General features: G+C 33.6%; 1 protein-coding gene across 2 annotated transcripts in view; it reads left to right on the top strand.

Annotated features, from left to right (window-relative positions):
* Positions 1 to 21,073, top strand: part of LOC134531573 (sodium/potassium/calcium exchanger 3-like) — a 157,708-nt gene that overhangs the window by 34,761 nt on the left and 101,874 nt on the right. For both annotated transcript variants that reach the window (XM_063367284.1, XM_063367285.1), the window contains exons 2-3: positions 5,873 to 6,106; positions 19,431 to 19,618. In XM_063367284.1, the coding sequence (XP_063223354.1) occupies positions 5,873 to 6,106; positions 19,431 to 19,618 (422 nt within the window). The remainder of the gene's footprint in view (positions 1 to 5,872; positions 6,107 to 19,430; positions 19,619 to 21,073) is intronic.

The following is a 21,073-nucleotide window of genomic DNA, read 5'->3' as shown; positions in this document are numbered from 1 at the left end:
GGCAGGTCACAGATGTGAAGGGCGTAAAGTAAAAGTGGGTGAGGTGTATCTTCTTATACATTTCTTCGTCAAAATAGTTGTGGTAAGTATGCTTCTAGTCCTCATGGAAGAATTATATATATATATATATATATATATATATACTAGCAGACCCAACCGACGTTGTTCTGTTCAAACGTTTTAAATTCGAAACTTTACAGGAAATTTCCCTGAATCTAATCGCAGCGTCATCTGCCGGGTCGAACTGAAATTACTATAATTACTATAAGATACTATAAATGTTATTATGTTATAATTAATTTTACAAATGTATATTTTTATTTTCAAAGAAACATCAATACGTCATAAGTTGCATAGAATAAAATGAGAACTGACAATTTCAATTTGGAGGTTAAGTTTATTGGTATTGAATTCACGTGTATACATAATTAAAATCACGGAAAATCATGTAAAATACTCACTTCAATACTGTACCTCACAAATCTGCACCTATATTTTTAATTACACTTTAAAATGTTATTTCAATAAATAATAATATAATAATCTCAATAACCAATTATATTTTAATTTTAATGTAATAACGACAATTCATAAAATCCATCCAAAGATTAACAACAACACATAAATTAATACACAACACACACACATATATATACTGTAAACCTAAACCATTCAAAGATCAACAACAATTTATAAATAAAAAATTAATTAAATAAACATTTTCCAGTGGACAAAATTGTGAATCTAAACCATTCTCGAATCCCCGTGAACTCACACAAAAAATTTCATCAAAATCGGTCCAGCCGTCTAGGAGGAGTTCAGTGACATACACACGCACACAAGAAATATAGTATATATATACTAGATAATGCCCGGCATGCGTTGCAATTCCTCAATCAATTTTTTTTTGTAATTTTTTAAACGTATACTAAGCATCTCTCTTTATCTCTCTATGCATATCTCTATAATTCTCTCTATATTTCTATTTATATCTCTATCTCTCTATATATCTTTCTAGCGGACCCGACAGATATTGTCCTGCCCAAATGTACTTTTTGTGAGATATGGATATGGCAGTAAGTATTTCTGCGCTGGACATTTTGTATCTTCTCATTATACATACCCCTCCTCTTGGGCACGCCACTGCCGTTACCAAAAACCTTTCCATGGTTACGCAGAAGGCAACAACAATGCAAAAGCCCGTTGCCATAGAGGCTAATTATCAACAATGCTTAGTTTTTTTTGCTTTTAAAGCGTGTATTTTTAGTTTTTCTTAACTCAGAATCGAGATAAAATATCCAATTGTGAATCTAAACCATCCTCGAATCCCCGTGAACTCACACACAAAATTTCATCAAAATCGCGTACAAACAGACAGACAGAAAAAGTACAGTTTTATTATAGTAAGATAGATAGATTATTCTTACATGTTCGCATCCATGCAGTATATGAAAAATCAGCATGCATAGCCCCACACCTATAACTATACGTATCTGCTGCCCACGACTTTTTCCGAATGGAATTTTGTATTATCTTGCATCATTTAGAAATTTAAACATTATAACATAACAGTTGATACAGTTGTAGTAGATTTCTTATGTTCACAAATGATAATTTTTCTCACCTCTATTTCAGTATTTGCAATAAAAATATGTTACTACCTAAATTTTGAGTAAATATTTTTTTTACTTTCAAATGTAATGACGGGAAGACACTTCATAAAATGTCTTTGTAAACCACATTTACTGTTTTTTCCGTCTCGAGATAGAATGTAAAGATTGTCTGCATTACTGACCCGCGAGCAAGCTACATACATTTCAGAGAGAGTGAGAGAATGACACCTATTGAATGTCTATCTAACTAATTTTTTTATGAGAGCATATTTTCATTAAATAAATCATGAAATCATTCAACGATAAAAGCTGTTTATTTAATTAGGCGGACGGGTTCGCTCCAAGGAGAAAATTGACGCGGCGAGACCTCGTGGACATAGAGAAATGACACACACTATTTGTGTGGCTATGAAACATGATTTTTTTCTGCAATTTAAATTGTAATATACAAAAAAGGGTAATGAAAATTGAAACAAATATGGCGACACTATAAACTGTCAGGATCTTAATTTTTTTCTTACTCTCTACTTAGTTCCTTACAATAGCAAAACTTAATGGCTTCTAATAATGCGTTGCAATTTTTGCTTTTAAAGCGTGTTTTTTTAGTTTTTTATTAACTCAGGATCGTGATAAAATATCCAATTGTGAATCTAAACCATCCTCACTATTTGTGTGGCTGTGAAACATGATTTTTTTTCTGCAATTTAAATTGTAATATATAAAAAGGAAATTAAAAATTGAAACAAATATGGCGACGCTATAACTTCTCAGGATCTTTATTTTTTTCTTACTCTCTACTTAGTTCCTTACAATAGCAAAACTTAATGGCTTCTAATAATGCGTTGCAATTTTTGCTTTTGAAGCGGTTTTTTTTTGGTTTTTACTAACTCAGGATCGAGATAAAATATCCAATTGTGAATCTTAACCATCCTCACTATTTGTGTGGCTATGAAACATGATTTTTTTTCTGCAATTTAAATTGTAATATATAAAAAGGGAATTAAAAATTGAAACAAATATGGCGACGCTATAAACTGTCAGGATCTTTATTTTTTTCTTACTCTCTACTTAGTTCCTTACAATAGCAAAACTTAAAGGCTTCTAATAATGCGTTGCAATATTTGCTTTTAAAGTATGTGTTTTTAGTTTTTATTAACTCAGGATCGAGATAAAATATCCAATTGTGAATCTAAACCATCCTCACTATTTGTGTGTCTATGAAACATGATTTTTTTTCTGCAATTTAAATTGTAATATATAAAAAGGGAATTAAAAATTGAAACAAATATGGCGACGCTATAAACTGTCAGGATCTTTATTTTTTTCTTACTCTCTACTTAGTTCCTTACAATAGCAAAACTTAATGGCTTCTAATAATGCGTTGCAATTTTTGCTTTTAAAGCGTATTTTTTTAGTTTTTATTAACTCAGGATCGAGATAAAATATCCAATTGTGAATCTAAACCATCCTCGAATCCCCGTGAACTCACACAAAAAATTTCATCAAAATCGGTCCAGCCGTCTAGGAGGAGTTCAGTGACATACACACGCACAAAATAAATATATATATAAAGACTAGATAATGCCCGGCATGCGTTGCAATGCCTCAATCAATTTTTTTTTTTGTGATTTTTTAAACGTATACTAAGCATCTCTCTTCATCTCTCTAATTCTCTATCTCTCTATGTATATCTCTATAACTCTATCTTTCTATTTATATCTCTATCTCTCTATATATCTTTCTAGCGGACCCGACAGACATTGTCCTGCCCAAATGTACTTTTTGTGAGATATGGATATGGCGGTAAGTATTTCTACGCTGGACATTTTGTATCTTCTCATTATACATACCCCTCCTCTTGGGCACGCCACTGCCGTTACCAAAAACCTTTCCCATGGTTACGCAGAAGGCAACAACAATGCAAAAGCCCGTTGCCATGGAGGCTAATTATCAACAATGCTTAGTTTTTTTGCTTTTAAAGCGTGTATTTTTAGTTTTTCTTAACTCAGAATCGAGATAAAATATCCAATTGTGAATCTAAACCATCCTCGAATCCCCGTGAACTCACACACAAAATTTCATCAAAATCGCGTACAAACAGACAGACAGAAAAAGTACTGTTTTATTATAGTAAGATAGATAGATTATTCTTACATGTTCGCATCCATGCAGTATATGAAAAATCAGCATACATAGCCCCACATCTATAACTATACGTATCTGCTGCCCACGACTTTTTCCGCATGGAATTTTGTATTATCTTGCATCATTTAGAAATTTAAACATTATAACATAACAGTTGATACAGTTGTAGTAGTTTTCTTATGTTCACAATTGATAATTTTTTTCACCTCTATTTCAGTCTTTGCAATAAAAATATGTTACTACCTAAATTTTGAGTAAATATGTTTCTACTTTCAAATGTAATGACGGGAAGACACTTCATCAAATGTCTTTGTAAACCACATTTACTGTTTTTTCCGTCTCGAGCTAGAATGTAAAGATTGTCTGCATTACTGACCCACGAGCAAGCTACATACATTTCAGAGAGAGAGAGAGAGTGAGAGAGAGAGTGAGAGAAAGACACCTATTGAATGTCTATCTAACTAATTTTTTTATGAGAGCATATTTTCATTAAATAAATCATGCAATCATTCAACGATAAAAGCTGTTTATTTAATTAAGCGGACGGGTTCGCTCCAAGGAGAAAATTGACGCGGCGAGACCTCGTGGACATAGAGAAATGACACACACTAACTATTTGTGTGGCTATGAAACATGATTTTTTTTCTGCAATTTAAATTGTAATATACAAAAAGGGTATTGAAAATTGAAACAAATATGGCGACACTACAAACTGTCAGGATCTTTATTTTTTTCTTACTCTCTACTTAGTTCCTTACAATAGCAAAACTTAATGGCTTCTAATAATGCGTTGCAATTTTTGCTTTTAAAGCGTGTTTTTTAGTTTTTATTAACTCAGAATCGAGATAAAATATCCAATTGTGAATCTAAACCATCGTCACTATTTGTGTGGCTATGAAACATGATTTTTTTTCTGCAATTTAAATTGTAATATTCAACAAGGGTATTGAAAATTGAAACAAATATGGCGACGCTATAAACTGTCAGGATCTTTATTTTTTTCTTACTCTCTACTTAGTTCCTTACAATAGCAAAACTTAATGGCTTCTAATAATGCGTTGCAATTTTTGCTTTTAAAGCGTGTTTTTTTTTTAGTTTTTCTTAACTCAGAATCGAGATAAAATATTTAATTGTGATTCTAAACCATCCTCGAATCCCCGTGAAGTCACACACAAAATTTCATCAAAATCGGTCCAGCCGTCTAGGAGGAGTTCAGTGACATACACACGCACACAAGAAATATATATATAAAGATATACCTATAGATATTTTTTGCCCTTTCTGGGATCAACGTCTATTGCATACAATATACCTTCCAAAATTAAAAAAAAATACTTATATATTAAATTATTAATGCAAATTTTTTGATAATTTTTTATTAAATTACCCCATTCTGGTGACTAACCTGGTACACTGGACTTGACAATTTCCAAAAACAAATTATTATATTTTTCTATTTTTCAGATGATAGAAACATATTTTGAATTTGAGGTAAAAAGTAATAGGTGTGTCGAACAACCCACTATATTACTTGGGGTATCATTTTTAAGTTCACCAGAGCTTAAGATCAAGGTCAATGACAGAATTTAAAATGGTGGCTGGTTATTAATTCGCACCCTACACAACAGCCTGAAATCGGTCCTCAGACCTACCAAACAGGACTATTTGTAAATATTTAGTTCTTTGTGAAATTTATGTATCTTAATTTTAATTATGTTCATAAGTTTTTTAATCAATTAAATTTTACTGTAGTAAATCAAAAATAAATTTAGCTTCAAATTCGTGTACAAAATTACAGACACAAATTTTTAACAATGGTTTGTAAAACGTTTCATACCAGCCTGTATATTCCATAATTATAACATTAAAGTTATAACTTTTAAACTACACTAAAGTAAAATATACCTGTGTCTAAACACATGTATAGCAATTAAAGTTCTAACTAAGACAAAATTATCTACTGGAAAGTCATCGTAATTTTTAATATCAAGATGATATTAAATTAATTCTTAAGTGACACTATAGCAATACGTACTGTTTGTTATTTTGGCTCAAAACTTATAGCTGTGACTTACAATTCTGGTTACCATTCTGTATTCTTGGCCTAACTCTAGACACATACGAGAGTGCAAGAGGAGAGAGCAGTGCAGGTGGCAGGCGCCTGCTGTGGCAGGCCAACAACTGCACACCGCCGGCCATCCTGGACTTCCCGCCGGACCTGTTCACGCCGCAGCAGAGGCGCTCCGGAGCAGCAGTGCTGCATGCAGTGCTCGCCTGCTACCTGTTCGTGCTGCTGGCTACCGTGTGCGACGACTACTTCGTGCCTAGCATTAAGAAGATATGTCGCTGTGAGTATCTTCCGTCACATGTTCTCCAGAGTTTCTTCTCTTGTTTTACAGTGGGCATTACTGTCCTACCATAACGAATGATATTGCGCAAGTACATTTAAAAACTTGTTTTTTTTAGCATATTCTTGCCTACCACTAAATTCACAATGTCTTTACTTCAATTTAGCATTTCTTATAATAAAGTCTGTCACTAGTCCTTTTTGGCATCATTTCAATATCTGCTTAGTAGTCAGTATAGTTAGTAGGGCTCCTGGCTGCCTCGAGTGGAAATTGCGAGTACACTTGCCAGCAGTCAGAGTGTGCTTTCAGTGTTGGGGTCCGCCATCTTAGATTGTAACGTCACGGCAGCCATTTTGAATTACCTTGATATTTGACCTTGACCTTTACCCCGGCGGCAATCATGAATGACATCATGTCCGTCATATTTGATTCTGCCATTTTTAATTATGATGTCAGTATAATTTGGCCAGTCCTGTGCCTGGTTTTGCTCGAGGAGCGAGGAACTGGTCAATGAACCAAGCCACCATCTTTTATTATGACATCACGGCCGCCATAAATGAAGGCTTTTGGGTTATCAAGTAGATATCTAAGGCCTAAAAGGAGGGCTAGGGAGTAGGGCTGTCAGCAAATATGGTGTGAATGGGGGAAAGGAGATTATGAAGGGGGTTATTAAGAGAAAAATTTTTTTTGGAAAAGGGGGAATTGTGAGAAAAATGTGGTGTTTAGGAGGTGGAGGATTTTTTTAGTTTTTATATGCATAAGTATAAGTAGTGGGGGGTCATTCTGCCAGCATCCACGATGAGGAAAGTCTGCCTCTTCATTTTTGCCCTTATCGGGTTCTAACTGGGGTCTCCAAGCTCCTTGACGTAAGTTAGATTTTTATTAAAAATTTATTAAATTTATTATGGCGGCCATAACCAAAATAACAACGGTTACATTACAATTCAAAATGATGTTATTCGATTTAGCACAATTTTCTAGAAAACCAAATTGTGGATGTGACATTACAATTTAAAATGTTAGAATCCTAGATGTTGAATCCCAAGCTGGCCACCACTGTTTGCTGCAAAAATTTCTTAAGGTTTTAACAAATTTAAATGCTTTCTTCTGTATCTTATCGAGGAAAATTCTAATCATCCTCACAAACAAAAATCACTTTGTCCAAGGTAACGTACCGATTAATAACTGAAACTATCACTAGGCATCGTATAAGCGCAACCCGATATGCCATACAACAATAGAGGCAAAGCATTTTAACATAGCATCACACCACTATGATTTTTAACTAATTTTACTATGTATGTGATTCATCAAAGTAAAAACCAATGAAAATAACATAGTCCGAAAATCTCTGTACCAGCAAGCTTGCTGTAAGGACCTTACTTGATCTGCTCAACGATTACTCATATCTATATTTCCATCATATAGGACAATTATTTTCGAACATAGAAACCTACTAAAGAACCATGCTTGGTATGGTTTTCACCTGTATAGTAATACCCTTAGACATTTTGCTTTGAGCCTATAGGCTAAACATACCATAAACATTAGAACCTTCACAAACATACTGTTAGGCATTATGTGAAATATATAATAATACTTATAATGCTTTGCATCTGCCATAGGTCAGATTTAAACACCGAGAAGAGTCACGAAACTAAAATGTTTAGTTATTACAAAGAAATTCTTGGTAGTCATTGTGTTTACTTCAAAGCGAACATTTTTTGACCTATGGGTCCTTCAAAACCAAGCTAAAACTTAGGCCACACATACAGGATTTTGTATACACACTGGGCTACACACCAAACTACACAGAATTTAACACACATACAGACACAACGACGCAAAATTTTAAGTACATTCTCTAACACAAATGCACAATTAGTTGCACATTCACCAAAATCGACACACAGTTTTAAGTGCAACACCATCCTCACAATTCAATGTACATTGGTCATCATTTAGGCACAATTCAATGCGTAAATTTAACCAAATAAGTTCACGCATGACACATGATTTGTCGCACATTCCCCAACATTGACCCCTACTCTATCACACAGCTGTAAAAAACATAACTCTAAGCTTAGATTAAGCGACATATGGCTACAAATCGATACACATAGCTACACACTGGTGCAAAATGAGTTACACACTAGACTACATATGGCTAAAAATTCTACACATTTGTCTCTAAATACTCCGAATGGCTCTCACTGACTTTACAGGCTACATACATGTCTCTATCCGGCTTTATCAGCTTGCTCCATATGCTCCAATTTTATTCAAATAGCTGTAACGGACTTCTCCTACTGGCTTTTACTAGCTCCAACTGACACCAACTAGTTCGAAATGGTTAAACATAATTTTTCCCTTGGAGAATGTAGGAATGTTTCTTGGATGAGAAATTTATTAAATACTTAATAGATAATAATTGTCATTCCTCTCGACACTCTGTGTTCAGCGATTACCGATAGGAACATACTTTTTGTAATCGGGTTTTCCTAGCTCACCTACACTTTTGTCAAATCCTTATACCACATCCTTTGTACTCGTACATGGTATAAATAAAAATAAAAACATGTTTTTATTTATATTTCTTCTCTCTTTTATTTTGTGCAGATCTCTCTCACCAAACATATTATATTATACCCTGCAGTTCAGGGTACTTAACATAATATTAATGTTTTTTTTTGCGAGAAAAATGGAACAGTTTCTTTTAAGCACTATGAATTCTCTGCGTGTTAATGTGTAAAATTTTATAACACCTTTTTCTTCATCCAATATGTTGCTTGGTGATATTAATATTTTTACGAGTATAATGTGAGGAAACTGGGTTCATAAGGGATAGCATAATTAAGTTTTATACATTAATTTTATTAACATTACTAACAAATAATTGTACCAAAAAAAATTCTGAACACCAATCACTCACACTTAAAAGTGGTCATTCGCACGTCACTCAATGCCTGTCAAGTTCCACATTTTGCACTCCTCACTGGAGCTAAGCTCGACAATGATTCGCTCATTACCACGCACCTGTCCTCACACACAGCCTCGCGCCACTCAGTCGCACTTTCATGGTCCCGTCACTCCTCGTCGCACCACTCTCGAGGGGGTCTCTCACCATCTTACTTCCCTTCACTCGCGATACTCTCCAAACTCTCGGAACTCACTCAGAACTCCCGGGGAGGCAAACGTCGCCCTTTTATACCCGTGGCGTCCATATCGAAGGGGCGATAGCGGCTGTGATGTGTCGCATGATCCCGGGATGACCCGATACCCGAAAAGTCTAGAAAGGCGTTGTTTAATCGCGCCAATCCTCGCGGCGACCTCTGTAAGCTCGCAATTCTCAGGCCGCTAAAGGTGAGAATAGCCCGAGGCATGACGGTGCGCAGGAAGTGGAGGGGATGGGTAGCGAGGACCCTTGTTATCCGGCCAGGCATGCGTGGCATGCCTTACGTCAATGAACAGCACTTGACGTCAGTGGCCGTGAAGGGCTGCCAGCCAGTTCCGCACCTAGCGCGCATTGCGGTCCTGGCTGCGTTCGTAATATTATGTTAGCGTTATCTGATAATGATGTATTTTAGTAGCTAACTTGCAAAATATGTTACATCACTAGCATACCAGCAAGTACTTTGGAAGTAAACCTCTAGTGTCCTATACTGACAGCCACTACTTGGATTACATCTGGAACTATAAAGAGTGACACTATTTTCCAATAGAAGCAATTTTTTTAAAATATTATTTAAAATCTGTCGCTTCCCGGAATATCGTTGCTGAAATTACAGATGGAATTCTGTGTTAGCTCTTTTTTTATACTAAAGATGAAGTCAAACTAATCTCAGAAATACGGCAGTATTCTTTAGCAGTCTACAAAGCCCCATTGTAAAATATGGCTTCCCAGGAACAAAAATATCCTAAAAACAATACCGTAGTTATTCGATATTTTTGTTTATCCTATTTGATTTGTTATTGATAAATGTTGTGAACTTTTGTCTGGCATTCTTGCTTTGGTCCTCAAGATCACAGAATGCGACCATTTTTCAAAACTTACCACACCAGTATCAGGCGCTTATGAAATATAAATATACAACACAGATACTCTAGCGGCTTCTGCCTGCAGGCAGTGAAATCATCAATGAAGTCATCCAGCATGGCTAACATCGGCACACGACCCAATCAATGCCTACCAGTAAACATTGTTATCAAAATGGCGTCAATTATGTAATACAACATGGCCGACAAACAACATGTGTTGAGGGGTGGGTGGGAGGCCCCAAGTGTGTAACTTACTAAAATTCTAGCATAGTATATCCAAGACATACAGTAATTTATCCCTTGCCCCATGAATAGCACACCACGATTTCATCCAATGTATGTTATAGTATAACTATTGTGCATAGCGTAGAAACTTTAGATTTTTTAGTGGGGTTTGAAGTTATAAAGTTTCTGTGTCTTAGCTGGACCATTAGCTTGATGAGGCAAATTCAAATGGCTTGGTAAGTTCTATCAGTTTATTCTTTCAAAGCACAAGCTATCTACTTAATTAATATAGACTTGTATTTTAAGCCTAAACTAATTCTAAGAAATTTTATACTAGATATTAATTTATTTTCGTCCAACCCACTTGGTCTATAGTGGATCGTGTCCAGCTGGTTGGCCAAAGGGATATGGTTCGTTTTCGGGGGGAGGGGAACTTTTAAAACTCCCTGGGTCCCGGACTGGATGGTCGTGACGTACCTTTCACCTTCATCCCGCGGTAGACAATGGCAAACCATCGCAGAATCATCTTGGCTTGGTAATGGGTAAAAGAACTCATATTCATAAATTTGATTTTGCCCATCATTTTGGCCAGTCCCGGGGCCAGGCTTTAGGCTGAGGTGCCAGGTGCCGGTCCACCAACTAGGATTGTGACGTCATGCCGGGCATCTTGGATGACCTTGACCTTGAACTTAAAAATTTCCTAAATTTGACCACATTTCGCCAAAATCTATCAAGATTTAAGTAATTTTTTAATAAAATTTCAGAAAAAAACCTCAAAAATATCAGAAAAATTAAAATTTCTCTATTTCAAGAGAAAAATTCCCGTTTTGAGGTAAAATTTCCCGTTTTATTCCTCGAAAATTCAAAAACTGGGCTCTCGAAAAACTTCAAAGACTTTTCTCTAGATATAACCAAAATTTCCACAAATAAGCCTAAAGTATGCATCTACAAGCCTCCAATAGTTCTCTGACGACCATATATGACCTTGACCATATACATGTTTATTTTATTTTTGACCAAACATTTTGGAAAAAAATATTTCAAAATATAAATTAGCTTCATTCAAAATATTTGTTACTAAATCTATTTCGGTACTCGGTTGAAACCCTGCGAGAATAAAAATGTAATTGGTGTTTTTTAAGAAATTAGAAAAATACTGCCTATTATAATACCCTCCATTTTGAATAGTTATGTAATTACTGCAATTTTCACTATGGCCGCAATTTTGAAAATCCGTATATATTAGGTTAAAAATTCAATAATCAATTAAAAAATATTAAAAAATAAGCAATTAACGTTTTAATAAAAACAACATCCTGATATCGTTGATTATTACGTCACGACAGCTATATTGAAAATCCGTTTATTTTATTTTAGAAAAAAGAGAAAATATATATTTTTAATATTAATAAATAAATTTTTATTAACATTCTGCCATCTTGGATTCTAGAAATGTTTCACTTTTGTTATACCCATATTTTTTGGATGTGTATTGTGTCATAGTTTCGCGTTTAGTTCCAGTTGCCATTTTGGATTCTAGAATGATGCAATTTACATTATAGCCGTCACCATGAAAAACCTTAATTTTTATTTTAAGAAAATGAGAAAAATTTATAAAAATTAAAAAAAAATAAAAAAAAAACATTCTGCCATCTTTGATTATAACGTCACGGCTGCCATAATGATAATCCGTAACATTTATAAAAAAATTGGGGAAAAAGTTTGAAATAACTAAATAAATTTCAATAAAATATTATTATTAAAACGCACCTTTGTCATGGAATCCTCTGTTAGAACCCGGCGAGATAATTCTTTTCAAATGGTGACGGAAACTTACTCTACGCAATATATATATAAATATATATATATATATATATATCGCTAGCTAGTATGAGGCCATTTACCCTTTTTTTTCATCTGCTGGAGGCCGCCATCTTGATTTTGCCTCCTAAATGCAAAGACACTATGTTAGTTCAGTTTTAACCACTATGATGCATTTATCGTTTACTATTACTGTGGTTCTTGCCATCTTGAAATTTGGACACCATTTTGAATATCTAAATTTATTAAGCTAGTAATTAGGGAAAAACTCGGAAATTTAAAAAAAAAACTCACTTATTAGATATATACTGGATGATTCCATCGATTCCTGACCATTGTTTGATACTTAATAGCATAAAAAAATTAATATTATGGAAAAAAAAATATAATTTCAATATATATTAAGAAAGGTCGTACGAAAATCTTAAATACCTCAACACCAGCCTCTAGTACGCCGATGAGGACATATTGATCACCATCTTAGGAAAAATTCCAAAAATCATCAAAAAAATCACTCATTAATATATTGGTTGATTCGATCGATATCCATTTTTTGGTTCGATACATGATAAATGGGCAAAATTTATTTTAGATAAAAAATACTTATATAATAAATCATGTTAAAAATCCTATAAGCGACTAACGTTTCTCATATACAAGCTTCCAGTAAGCCAACATGACCGCCAAACTTGAAAACTTATATTTATTGAAATATTAATTAGAAAAATTTCCAAAATTCGTCATAAAATAATTTATTTGAATAATGAATGACGTTATAAATTTCCGTCCTTGGTTTAATTCTCTGCCTGTAATTAGAGTAACTAAAGCTTCAAATAAAATTTTGATTCATATTACCTGTTGTAGAGTTTATTAATCAATAAATCTATATTAAACAACTATAGGCAAAATACTTGTCCGACAAATTAAATATGTTGTCACGCTTCTTAACACAGAAGTCTATTTTTTATGCATAAAATACGTTCCAACCAGATATTGTTCTAATTTAAACGTATAGACCAAGCATCTCCGAACCAAGCGGTATTTTCGATGATACTCGAAAATCCTTTTAAAACAGGCAGTTTCCAATGTCAATCTTTTAGACCAGACATCTTGGAAAAATTAGACTATCCATTTCCTGAGTACAGACTTAATGATCCACAATCAAAGAAAAGGATGCACATTTGGATGCACAATCAAAAGAGGATATACAATAGGAAGCACAATCAACAAAAAGGAAGAACAATTGGAAGCACATTAAAAACACAATCGGAAGAACAATCGACCAAATGTAGCACAATCAATGAAACGGAAGCAAAATTTAAGCACAATCAAATAAAAGGAAGCAAAATCAACAAAAGAAAGCACAATTGGAAGCACATACGACAAAGAGGAAGCACAATCACGAAAAAAAAGTACAAGTGGAAGCACAATCAATGAATAGAAAGCAAAATCAACAATATGGAAGCACAATAAAAAAGGAAGCATAGTTCGAAGCATGGTTAAAAAAGGAAGCTATGTTAGATGAACTCTTTCTTAGAAATCATATTACAAGAAATAAATAAATTAAACTTTTGAATTCCCAATAATTGATTTATTTTTCAATATTATTCACATCCAAGATACAAAAGTGATGATTGTATGTAGCCAGTTTCCCTCAGTTCTTTTAGTATGGAGGCTACTTCGTCTCACACATCAACCATTATGTTAGGATCTTCCCATAATATATAATTAATTTCTTCTGCTATGGTCATTTTACTGGAATTTCTGTTATTAATATTTTTTTTGATCATTATCGTCCCAGTGATCACCGTAAGCATGATCAGAATAATTTATTTTATCATGTCTTTTCCATCATTTTGGATCCAGGGCTTTCTTTTTAAGAGTCCATCATTATTCCAAATTAGGGAGGATTTATCTGATTTCAGCTTTAATTTATTTTCACTTTTCATGTTAAGGAAATTATTGTCTTCATTCTTCTTTAAACCTTCAACGCCTTTAATTTAAGTTCTTTGTGAGATGAGAAGAGTTATGAACATAATCTCGTTCAAGACCAGAAAAATTATTGACGTACCGGTAATACAAAACACCATTCTTTAGAAAAGTAGCTCCATCATTGTCCTCTAGCTTGTAAGGAGGTTTAGCGTTAAAAGTTCTGTCATGTCTTTTTAAGCTCTCTTTTTGCGAAAACGACTTGCTACAACGATGGAAACTTATTATTTTGCGTAGCGGATTTTTAACACAGCCATTCTTATCGTATTGTTTTACCATTCATTCGCAAGTTAAAATGTCTTGCTGCAAAACTTACACCTGTGTTCTTACGATACTGCTGCAGACATCGAACAGGGATCCATGTCGGTTACTGAGACTAATGGTAGATCTTTTCTGAGAGTTTTAAATTGGAACAATTTTTAAACATAAATTTCTAAATATTTCATCAGTGATAATTAATTTATCTCATGCAAGAAACTTGTTGCAATTAGTAACTATTCCTAACTAATAGTAATACATTTTTTGTTGAAGTAAATATTATTTTTTTATGCGGGATGCTCATTCACGGACTCAAGAGAAGGAAGGTTTCTCTAGACATCAAAAAGAAGAAAGTTCGTCTTGAATTATAGTGCTTCTTAACTGTTTCAAAGCATATTATTTTACTGAGTAATGATATTTTTTTTTGTTTAAATTCTACCTGATTGAAATATCGTAAGTGCTGATTTATACGAACATCGGAATAAAATGAAATACCTGATAAATTAAAAATTATTTCATGCAGACATTAAGTTCTCAGAAATATCTAGAAGCACTCGGGGAACACCAGCAAAAGTTTCGATAGGAATAACAGACATTTTAGGAAGATGACGATAGCTGAAGAGATTAATTGTATGTTATGGGTAGATCCTAAGATAATGGTTGATATCTGAGACTGTTGGTGGCATCGTTTCGTAGAGGACACTACTCGCACGTTGATGAAGTAGCCTTCATATTTAAAGAACTGAGGGAAGCTGGCTACATAGAATAATATATTGTTTACTTGGATGTGTCAATATTAAAAAATAAATCAATTATTGGGATTTAATAAATTTAATGATTTATTTCCTGTAATCTGATTTTTAAGAAAGAGTTCTTCTAATACAGCCTCCTTATTTTGACTCTGCTTCCAAATGTGCTTACATTTTTATTTTGCTTCCATTTTGTAGATTTTGGCTTATTTCGTTGATTGTGCTTTCAATTTTGCTTCATTTTCATTGATCCTGCTACATTATGTCGATTTTGCTTCCGATTGTGTTTTTATGTGCTTCCCATTGTTCTTCCTTTTTGTTGATTGTGCTTCCTATTTTATATCCTCTTTTGATTGTGCTTCCAAATGTACATCCTTTTCTTTGATTGTGGATCATTAAGTCTGTACTCAGGAAATTAATAGTCTAATTTTTCCAAGATGTCTGGTCTAAAAGCTTGACATTGGAAATTGCCTGTTTTAAAAGGATTTTCGAGTATCATCGAAAATACCGCTTGGTTCGGAGATGCTTGGTCTATACGTTTAAATTAGACAATATCTGCTTGGAACGTATTTTATGCATAAAAAATAGACTTCTGTAGTAAGAAGCGCGACAACATATTTGATTTGTCGGAAAAGTATCTTGCCTATAGTTGTTTAATGTAGATTTATTGATTAATAAACTCTACGACAGGTAATATGAATCAAAATTTTATTTGAAATTTTAGTTACTCTAATCAAAGGCAGAGAATTAAACCAAAGACAGAAATTTATAACGTTATTCATTTTTCAAATAAATGATTTTTTGATGAATTTTGGAAATTTTTCGATTTTCTAGTTGGTTCAATAAATATAGGTTTTCAAGTTTGGCGGCCTTGTCGGCTCACTGGAGGCTTGTATATAAGTAATGTTATCCACTTTTGGGAAATTTTACAAGATTTATTGTATAAGTATTTTGGTCTAAAATTATTTTTTTTCATTTATCATGTATAGAAGCAAGAATGGATATCGATTGAATCAATCAGTACATTAAGAGTGATATTTTGATAATTTTTTTTTTAATTCTGCCCGAATTTCTAGGTTAATTAATAAATATGAATTTTTGAGATGGTGGTTAATATTTCATCATCGGCTTACTTAAGGCTGGTAGTTAAAAAATTTGAGTTTCTAATATGAGTTTTCACCATTTTTATTTTTATTATTTTACAAAAAAATATATAATTTTATTGCATTATCAATATTCAACATGGGACAGTAATCGAAAGAACCACTCAATTTATAATTATTAGTGACTTTTTTGACGAATGTTTTTGTGGTATTCCCAAATTAGTAGCTTAATAAATACATATTTCCAAGATTGTGTAAAAAATTTAATATGTTGGGCACCACAGTAATAGTAAATGATTGATACATTATTTTGGATAAAAACTGAACTACCATGGCGACAGTGCACTCTAGCAGATGAAAACAAGATGGCGGACGTGCCGTCATAATAGCTAGCGATTTATACACCTCGGCATTAGTGGTGGTAGGTAAGTTTGCCGGTAGCTTCCATGGTGAAAGGATCCGTCACATTTTTAATCAAATGAATTCGCCAGCTTCAAACCGAGGACTCCATGACATAAGTGCATTTTTGATAATCTATATATATAAAAATGAAACCCGTTTTCCTTGGTCACGGCATCACGCGTGAACGGCTGGACCGATTTCACTAATTTTTTTTGTTGTGTTTGCTATGGTCAGGAGAAGGTTCTTATGAAAGAAAAAATTAAGAAAATTGTGCGGAAAATTAGAAAATTTAAGAATAAAGAATTCCTATTTCCCTTGGTCACGCCATCACGCGTAAATGACTGAACCGATTTAACTAATTCTTTTTTTGTTGTGTTTGTTATTGTCACGAGAAGGTTCTTATGAAAGAAAAAATTTAACGGAAAATTAGAAAATTTAAGAATACTGAACCACCATATATAAAATTATTTCCAAACTAACCCAACACTTTGTACAATATAAATATTTTTAAAGTAACCTTATGACGTTTGACATAGAATTGACAGAATGTTTGCTGCAAATATCTTCAAAGAGGATGTAAAGAAACTGTATCGTTTAGGAAATATTTATCAACATTAACGTTTTACTATTGAACAATGTCATCGAAGCCACAATATTGAAAGGGAAGTACAAAGGCGAAGATGTTTTAATCCCACGCATCCCTATGATATCGAACGACATGCCATTCAGCTTTAAGCGTTTACAGTTTCCAGTGCGGCTTGCATTTGCAATGTCAATAAATAAATCGCAAGGGCAGTCGCTAAGTGTATGTGGCATCAACCTAGAAAATCCATGTTTTTCACATGGCCAATTATATGTCGCCTGTTCCCGTGTCGGAAAACCATCAACATTATTTATTTACACGCCAGAACATAAAACTAAAAATATAGTTTATCAAAAAGCATTAGAGTAGAGAGAAGCAGTGAGGGGTACAGAGACTATTAGTTAATTTATAGAGCGCGCGTGGTATTAAGCTCATTGTTTACTTAAAAATGCCAAGTTGTTCAATAGCAATTTGTAAAAACATTAGTGGAATTATTGAATCCTATGGAATAAACACTATTTTGACAATATATATTTTGTTTTTTATTTAATTAAATTAGTAAGGTCCTTTTCAGTTATAGTGATACCAGGGAATTATGGATTCATTTTTATATGGAGGATATTATAGATTCCAGTTCAAATTGAATAGGTACTCATACCTAAGATAGGTCAGCTATACAAAATAAAGTAGTACATCATTGCTACGCTAAGGCGGTACGAAGTTCGCCGGGTCAGCTAGTATTTTCATAAAATCTGACTAACTTTTTTTTTTATTTCTCCAAATGTTTCTGAAAATAGTTACGGATTATTTATTTAGGTTACGTGATGTCATAACCCAAGATTGTGAAATGTTATTTACATTAAATTTCTATTAATATTTTATAAATGTTTAAATATTTACCAAATAACTACTTCTATATGGCAGCCGTAATGTAAATTGCAACATTCTCGTATCTACGATGGCGACCGTAACTTAAAGTTAAACGATGGTGTCATACACATGCGAGAAGGTGGCCATAACGAAATGTACAACATTTCAAGTACCGTAGACAGTGACCATAAATAAATGTGCCACTGTAAAATTTCAAATCAAGATAGCTGAAACTTTAAAAAAAATATTATTTATTGAATTTTTTTTTAATAGTTCTCGGTGTTTTAGCATAAAACAAAAGGATTTTCAATTTAGCTGTAGTGACCTAATAATCCAATATGTAGAAATGTTTTTATAAAAATGTTTAATAATTAAATTTTTATTAATTTTATAATTTTTTCCAGAATTTATCATTTAACCTTTACGGATTTTCCAGATGGCGGTCGTAACGAAAATTGCAATGGTTACATTATTATTTAAAATGGAGGGTGTTATAAAAGTTAGTATTTTTTGAATTATAATTCAATTGTAATTAGGAATTTTATTTTTTTAATAAATTACATTTTTCTCTCGTTGGGTTTCAACCGAGTACCGAAATCGATTTAGTAACTAAAAATTTTACGTAAGCTTACTTTATATTTTTAAAATTTTTTCGGAAATTTTTGGTCAAAAATTACAGTATGTTTTACATGTAGGTATATGGTCAAGAACATAAAATATGGCCACCAGAGGCTTATTGAAAGCTTGTAGGTCTGTACTTTTAGCCTCTTTGTGGAATTTTGGTTCTTTCTAAGGCTTTCTTTGAGGTTTTTAGAATCCTCAATTTAAGAATTTATGAGAAATAAAACGGAAAATTTTCCCTCAAAACGTGAATTTTTCTATTGACATAGAGATAATTTTTTCGAGTTATTTAAGATTTTTTTTCGGACCGTTTTAAAAAAATGGATATTTTGGTGGATTGAACCGAATTTTTGGCAATTTTTGGCCAATTTTGAAGGTCAAGGTCATTTAAGATGGCTGCCGTGACGTCAAAAATCAAGATGGTGGACCGACACTTGGCACCTCAGCCTGAAGCCTGGTGCCGGACCGGCTAAGGTATACTACTCCTGTCTTGTTTTTCTATTTACATCAATGATGAAAGGCTGAGCTGCAGTTAGGATAATTGTAGCGAGATAACCAAAAAATAAAAATAAAAAAACGTTAGTTATAGGCATAAAATGTAATTTGTAAAAACATTTTCCAATAGATCAAATATTTAAATAACAAGTGGTGCATGTGCGTTGCAGTACTGAACATGTCGGACGATGTGGCGGGAGCCACCTTCATGGCTGCAGCCACCTCCAGCCCCGAGCTCTTCATCAACTCAGTCGGCACGTTCATCACGGAAGGAGACATAGGCGTGGGCACCATAGTTGGCAGTGCGGTCTTCAACATCCTGGCTGTGCCGGCTTGCTGCGGCCTTTTCGCAGGCCAGGTGGGTCTCTGCGGTCATTAGATCCGGTCCGTGTCGCGATGTGGCTGTCGATCCACCCTTATGGGACTGCCCATTTCTAGCCCTTACCTATATATTTACTATCTATTATGCTTGATTGCCTTCTGATATAAGTTAACAAACCCAACAAAAATTTCCATGTTTCACATTTTTTGATACAAAATTTAGTAAATATTGTATGTACTTACTCGATACCAATACATTAGAGCTTGTAACACACTGACCTATATTTATAACAAAAAAATTGTATATTTTTATACAGATGTTAAATCTTATACTTCTTTAATAACACAAAATGTCTGACCAAGTATTTTTTGAATATATATTTTAAAGACCAATTAAATGGCATCATCCAGTTTTTTGCTAAGTTTATTCTAAATTGTGACCTTAAAAGGAACTCCTCTGAATAAATTGGGGAGAATAAATTGGGGTGACGCCAACAAATGGCTTTTGAAAACTTGAAAAATTAGATTTATTTTGTAAACTGACACACATCTGGTATAGGCGCAGTCCTAGCCCTGGAAAATTGACGTAGTTTTTTTATTTTTTTAACCAATTTATTATGCATACAGAGCTCTTACTCAACAAGTAAAAAAACTTCCGCGATTTATTTATAAGAATATTTGAGAGTATTTTTTTGGTACAGAAAAGTTTAGCCAATATCTATAACAATCAGAATTTTTATTTAAAATGATATTATGGCTTTGTCCTTGTTTCTGGATAATTTGAGATAATTAGGTGAAATCGGTGGTTAGTTAATGAAAACTTTATCATTAAAATTTAAGGCACATCATATCAGAGGTTCTCAAAAAATTGTTGTGGATGCTCTTTCTCGCATTTTTTATAATGCCAAACCTAGTAGTCTCTTGATAGTCAGCCAAATTGTCATATAGCTACTTTATTATGATTTTTCTTTAACAAAAAAAAAATTCCAAATCATGAAGATAAAAAAGAAGTTTTGCAGAAATTCTTATAAACTATTAATACATCTCCAAGTATAATGTTATAAGTTATATGCGAGGGTGTGTACATCCTTAAACACAAGAGGTTCATAAGTACTCATTTATTCACAAAGCAAACTGATTCCCATCAATCATAAAATTATATATTATTCGATTAAACACCGAATATTAATTGTGGTTCATAGTAGTATATAACAGTGGCTCCGGGGACTGGCTTCTGGCTGTGGTGTGTGGCCTGTGCTGCTGAGCCACATCTTGGATTGTGACGACACGGCGGCCATCTTGGATGTGTGTGACCGTGACCTTTGACCTTTAACTTGACCCCAAGCGGCCATATTGGATCCACCATCTTGGATCCACCATCTTGGATCCACCATCTTTAAATCGAGCGCCCCACTCATTATGATGACATTTTCGTCTGACCGCCATATTGATTTTTTTTCTGTTCCACTAAAGGCCGCCATCTTGGATGCCA

This window comes from Bacillus rossius, chromosome 5 (assembly GCF_032445375.1).
Source record: "Bacillus rossius redtenbacheri isolate Brsri chromosome 5, Brsri_v3, whole genome shotgun sequence".
Lineage (NCBI taxonomy): Eukaryota > Metazoa > Arthropoda > Insecta > Phasmatodea > Bacillidae > Bacillus > Bacillus rossius.
Note: the sequence above shows the minus strand (reverse complement) of the source record. Positions and strands in the feature narration are given on the sequence as shown.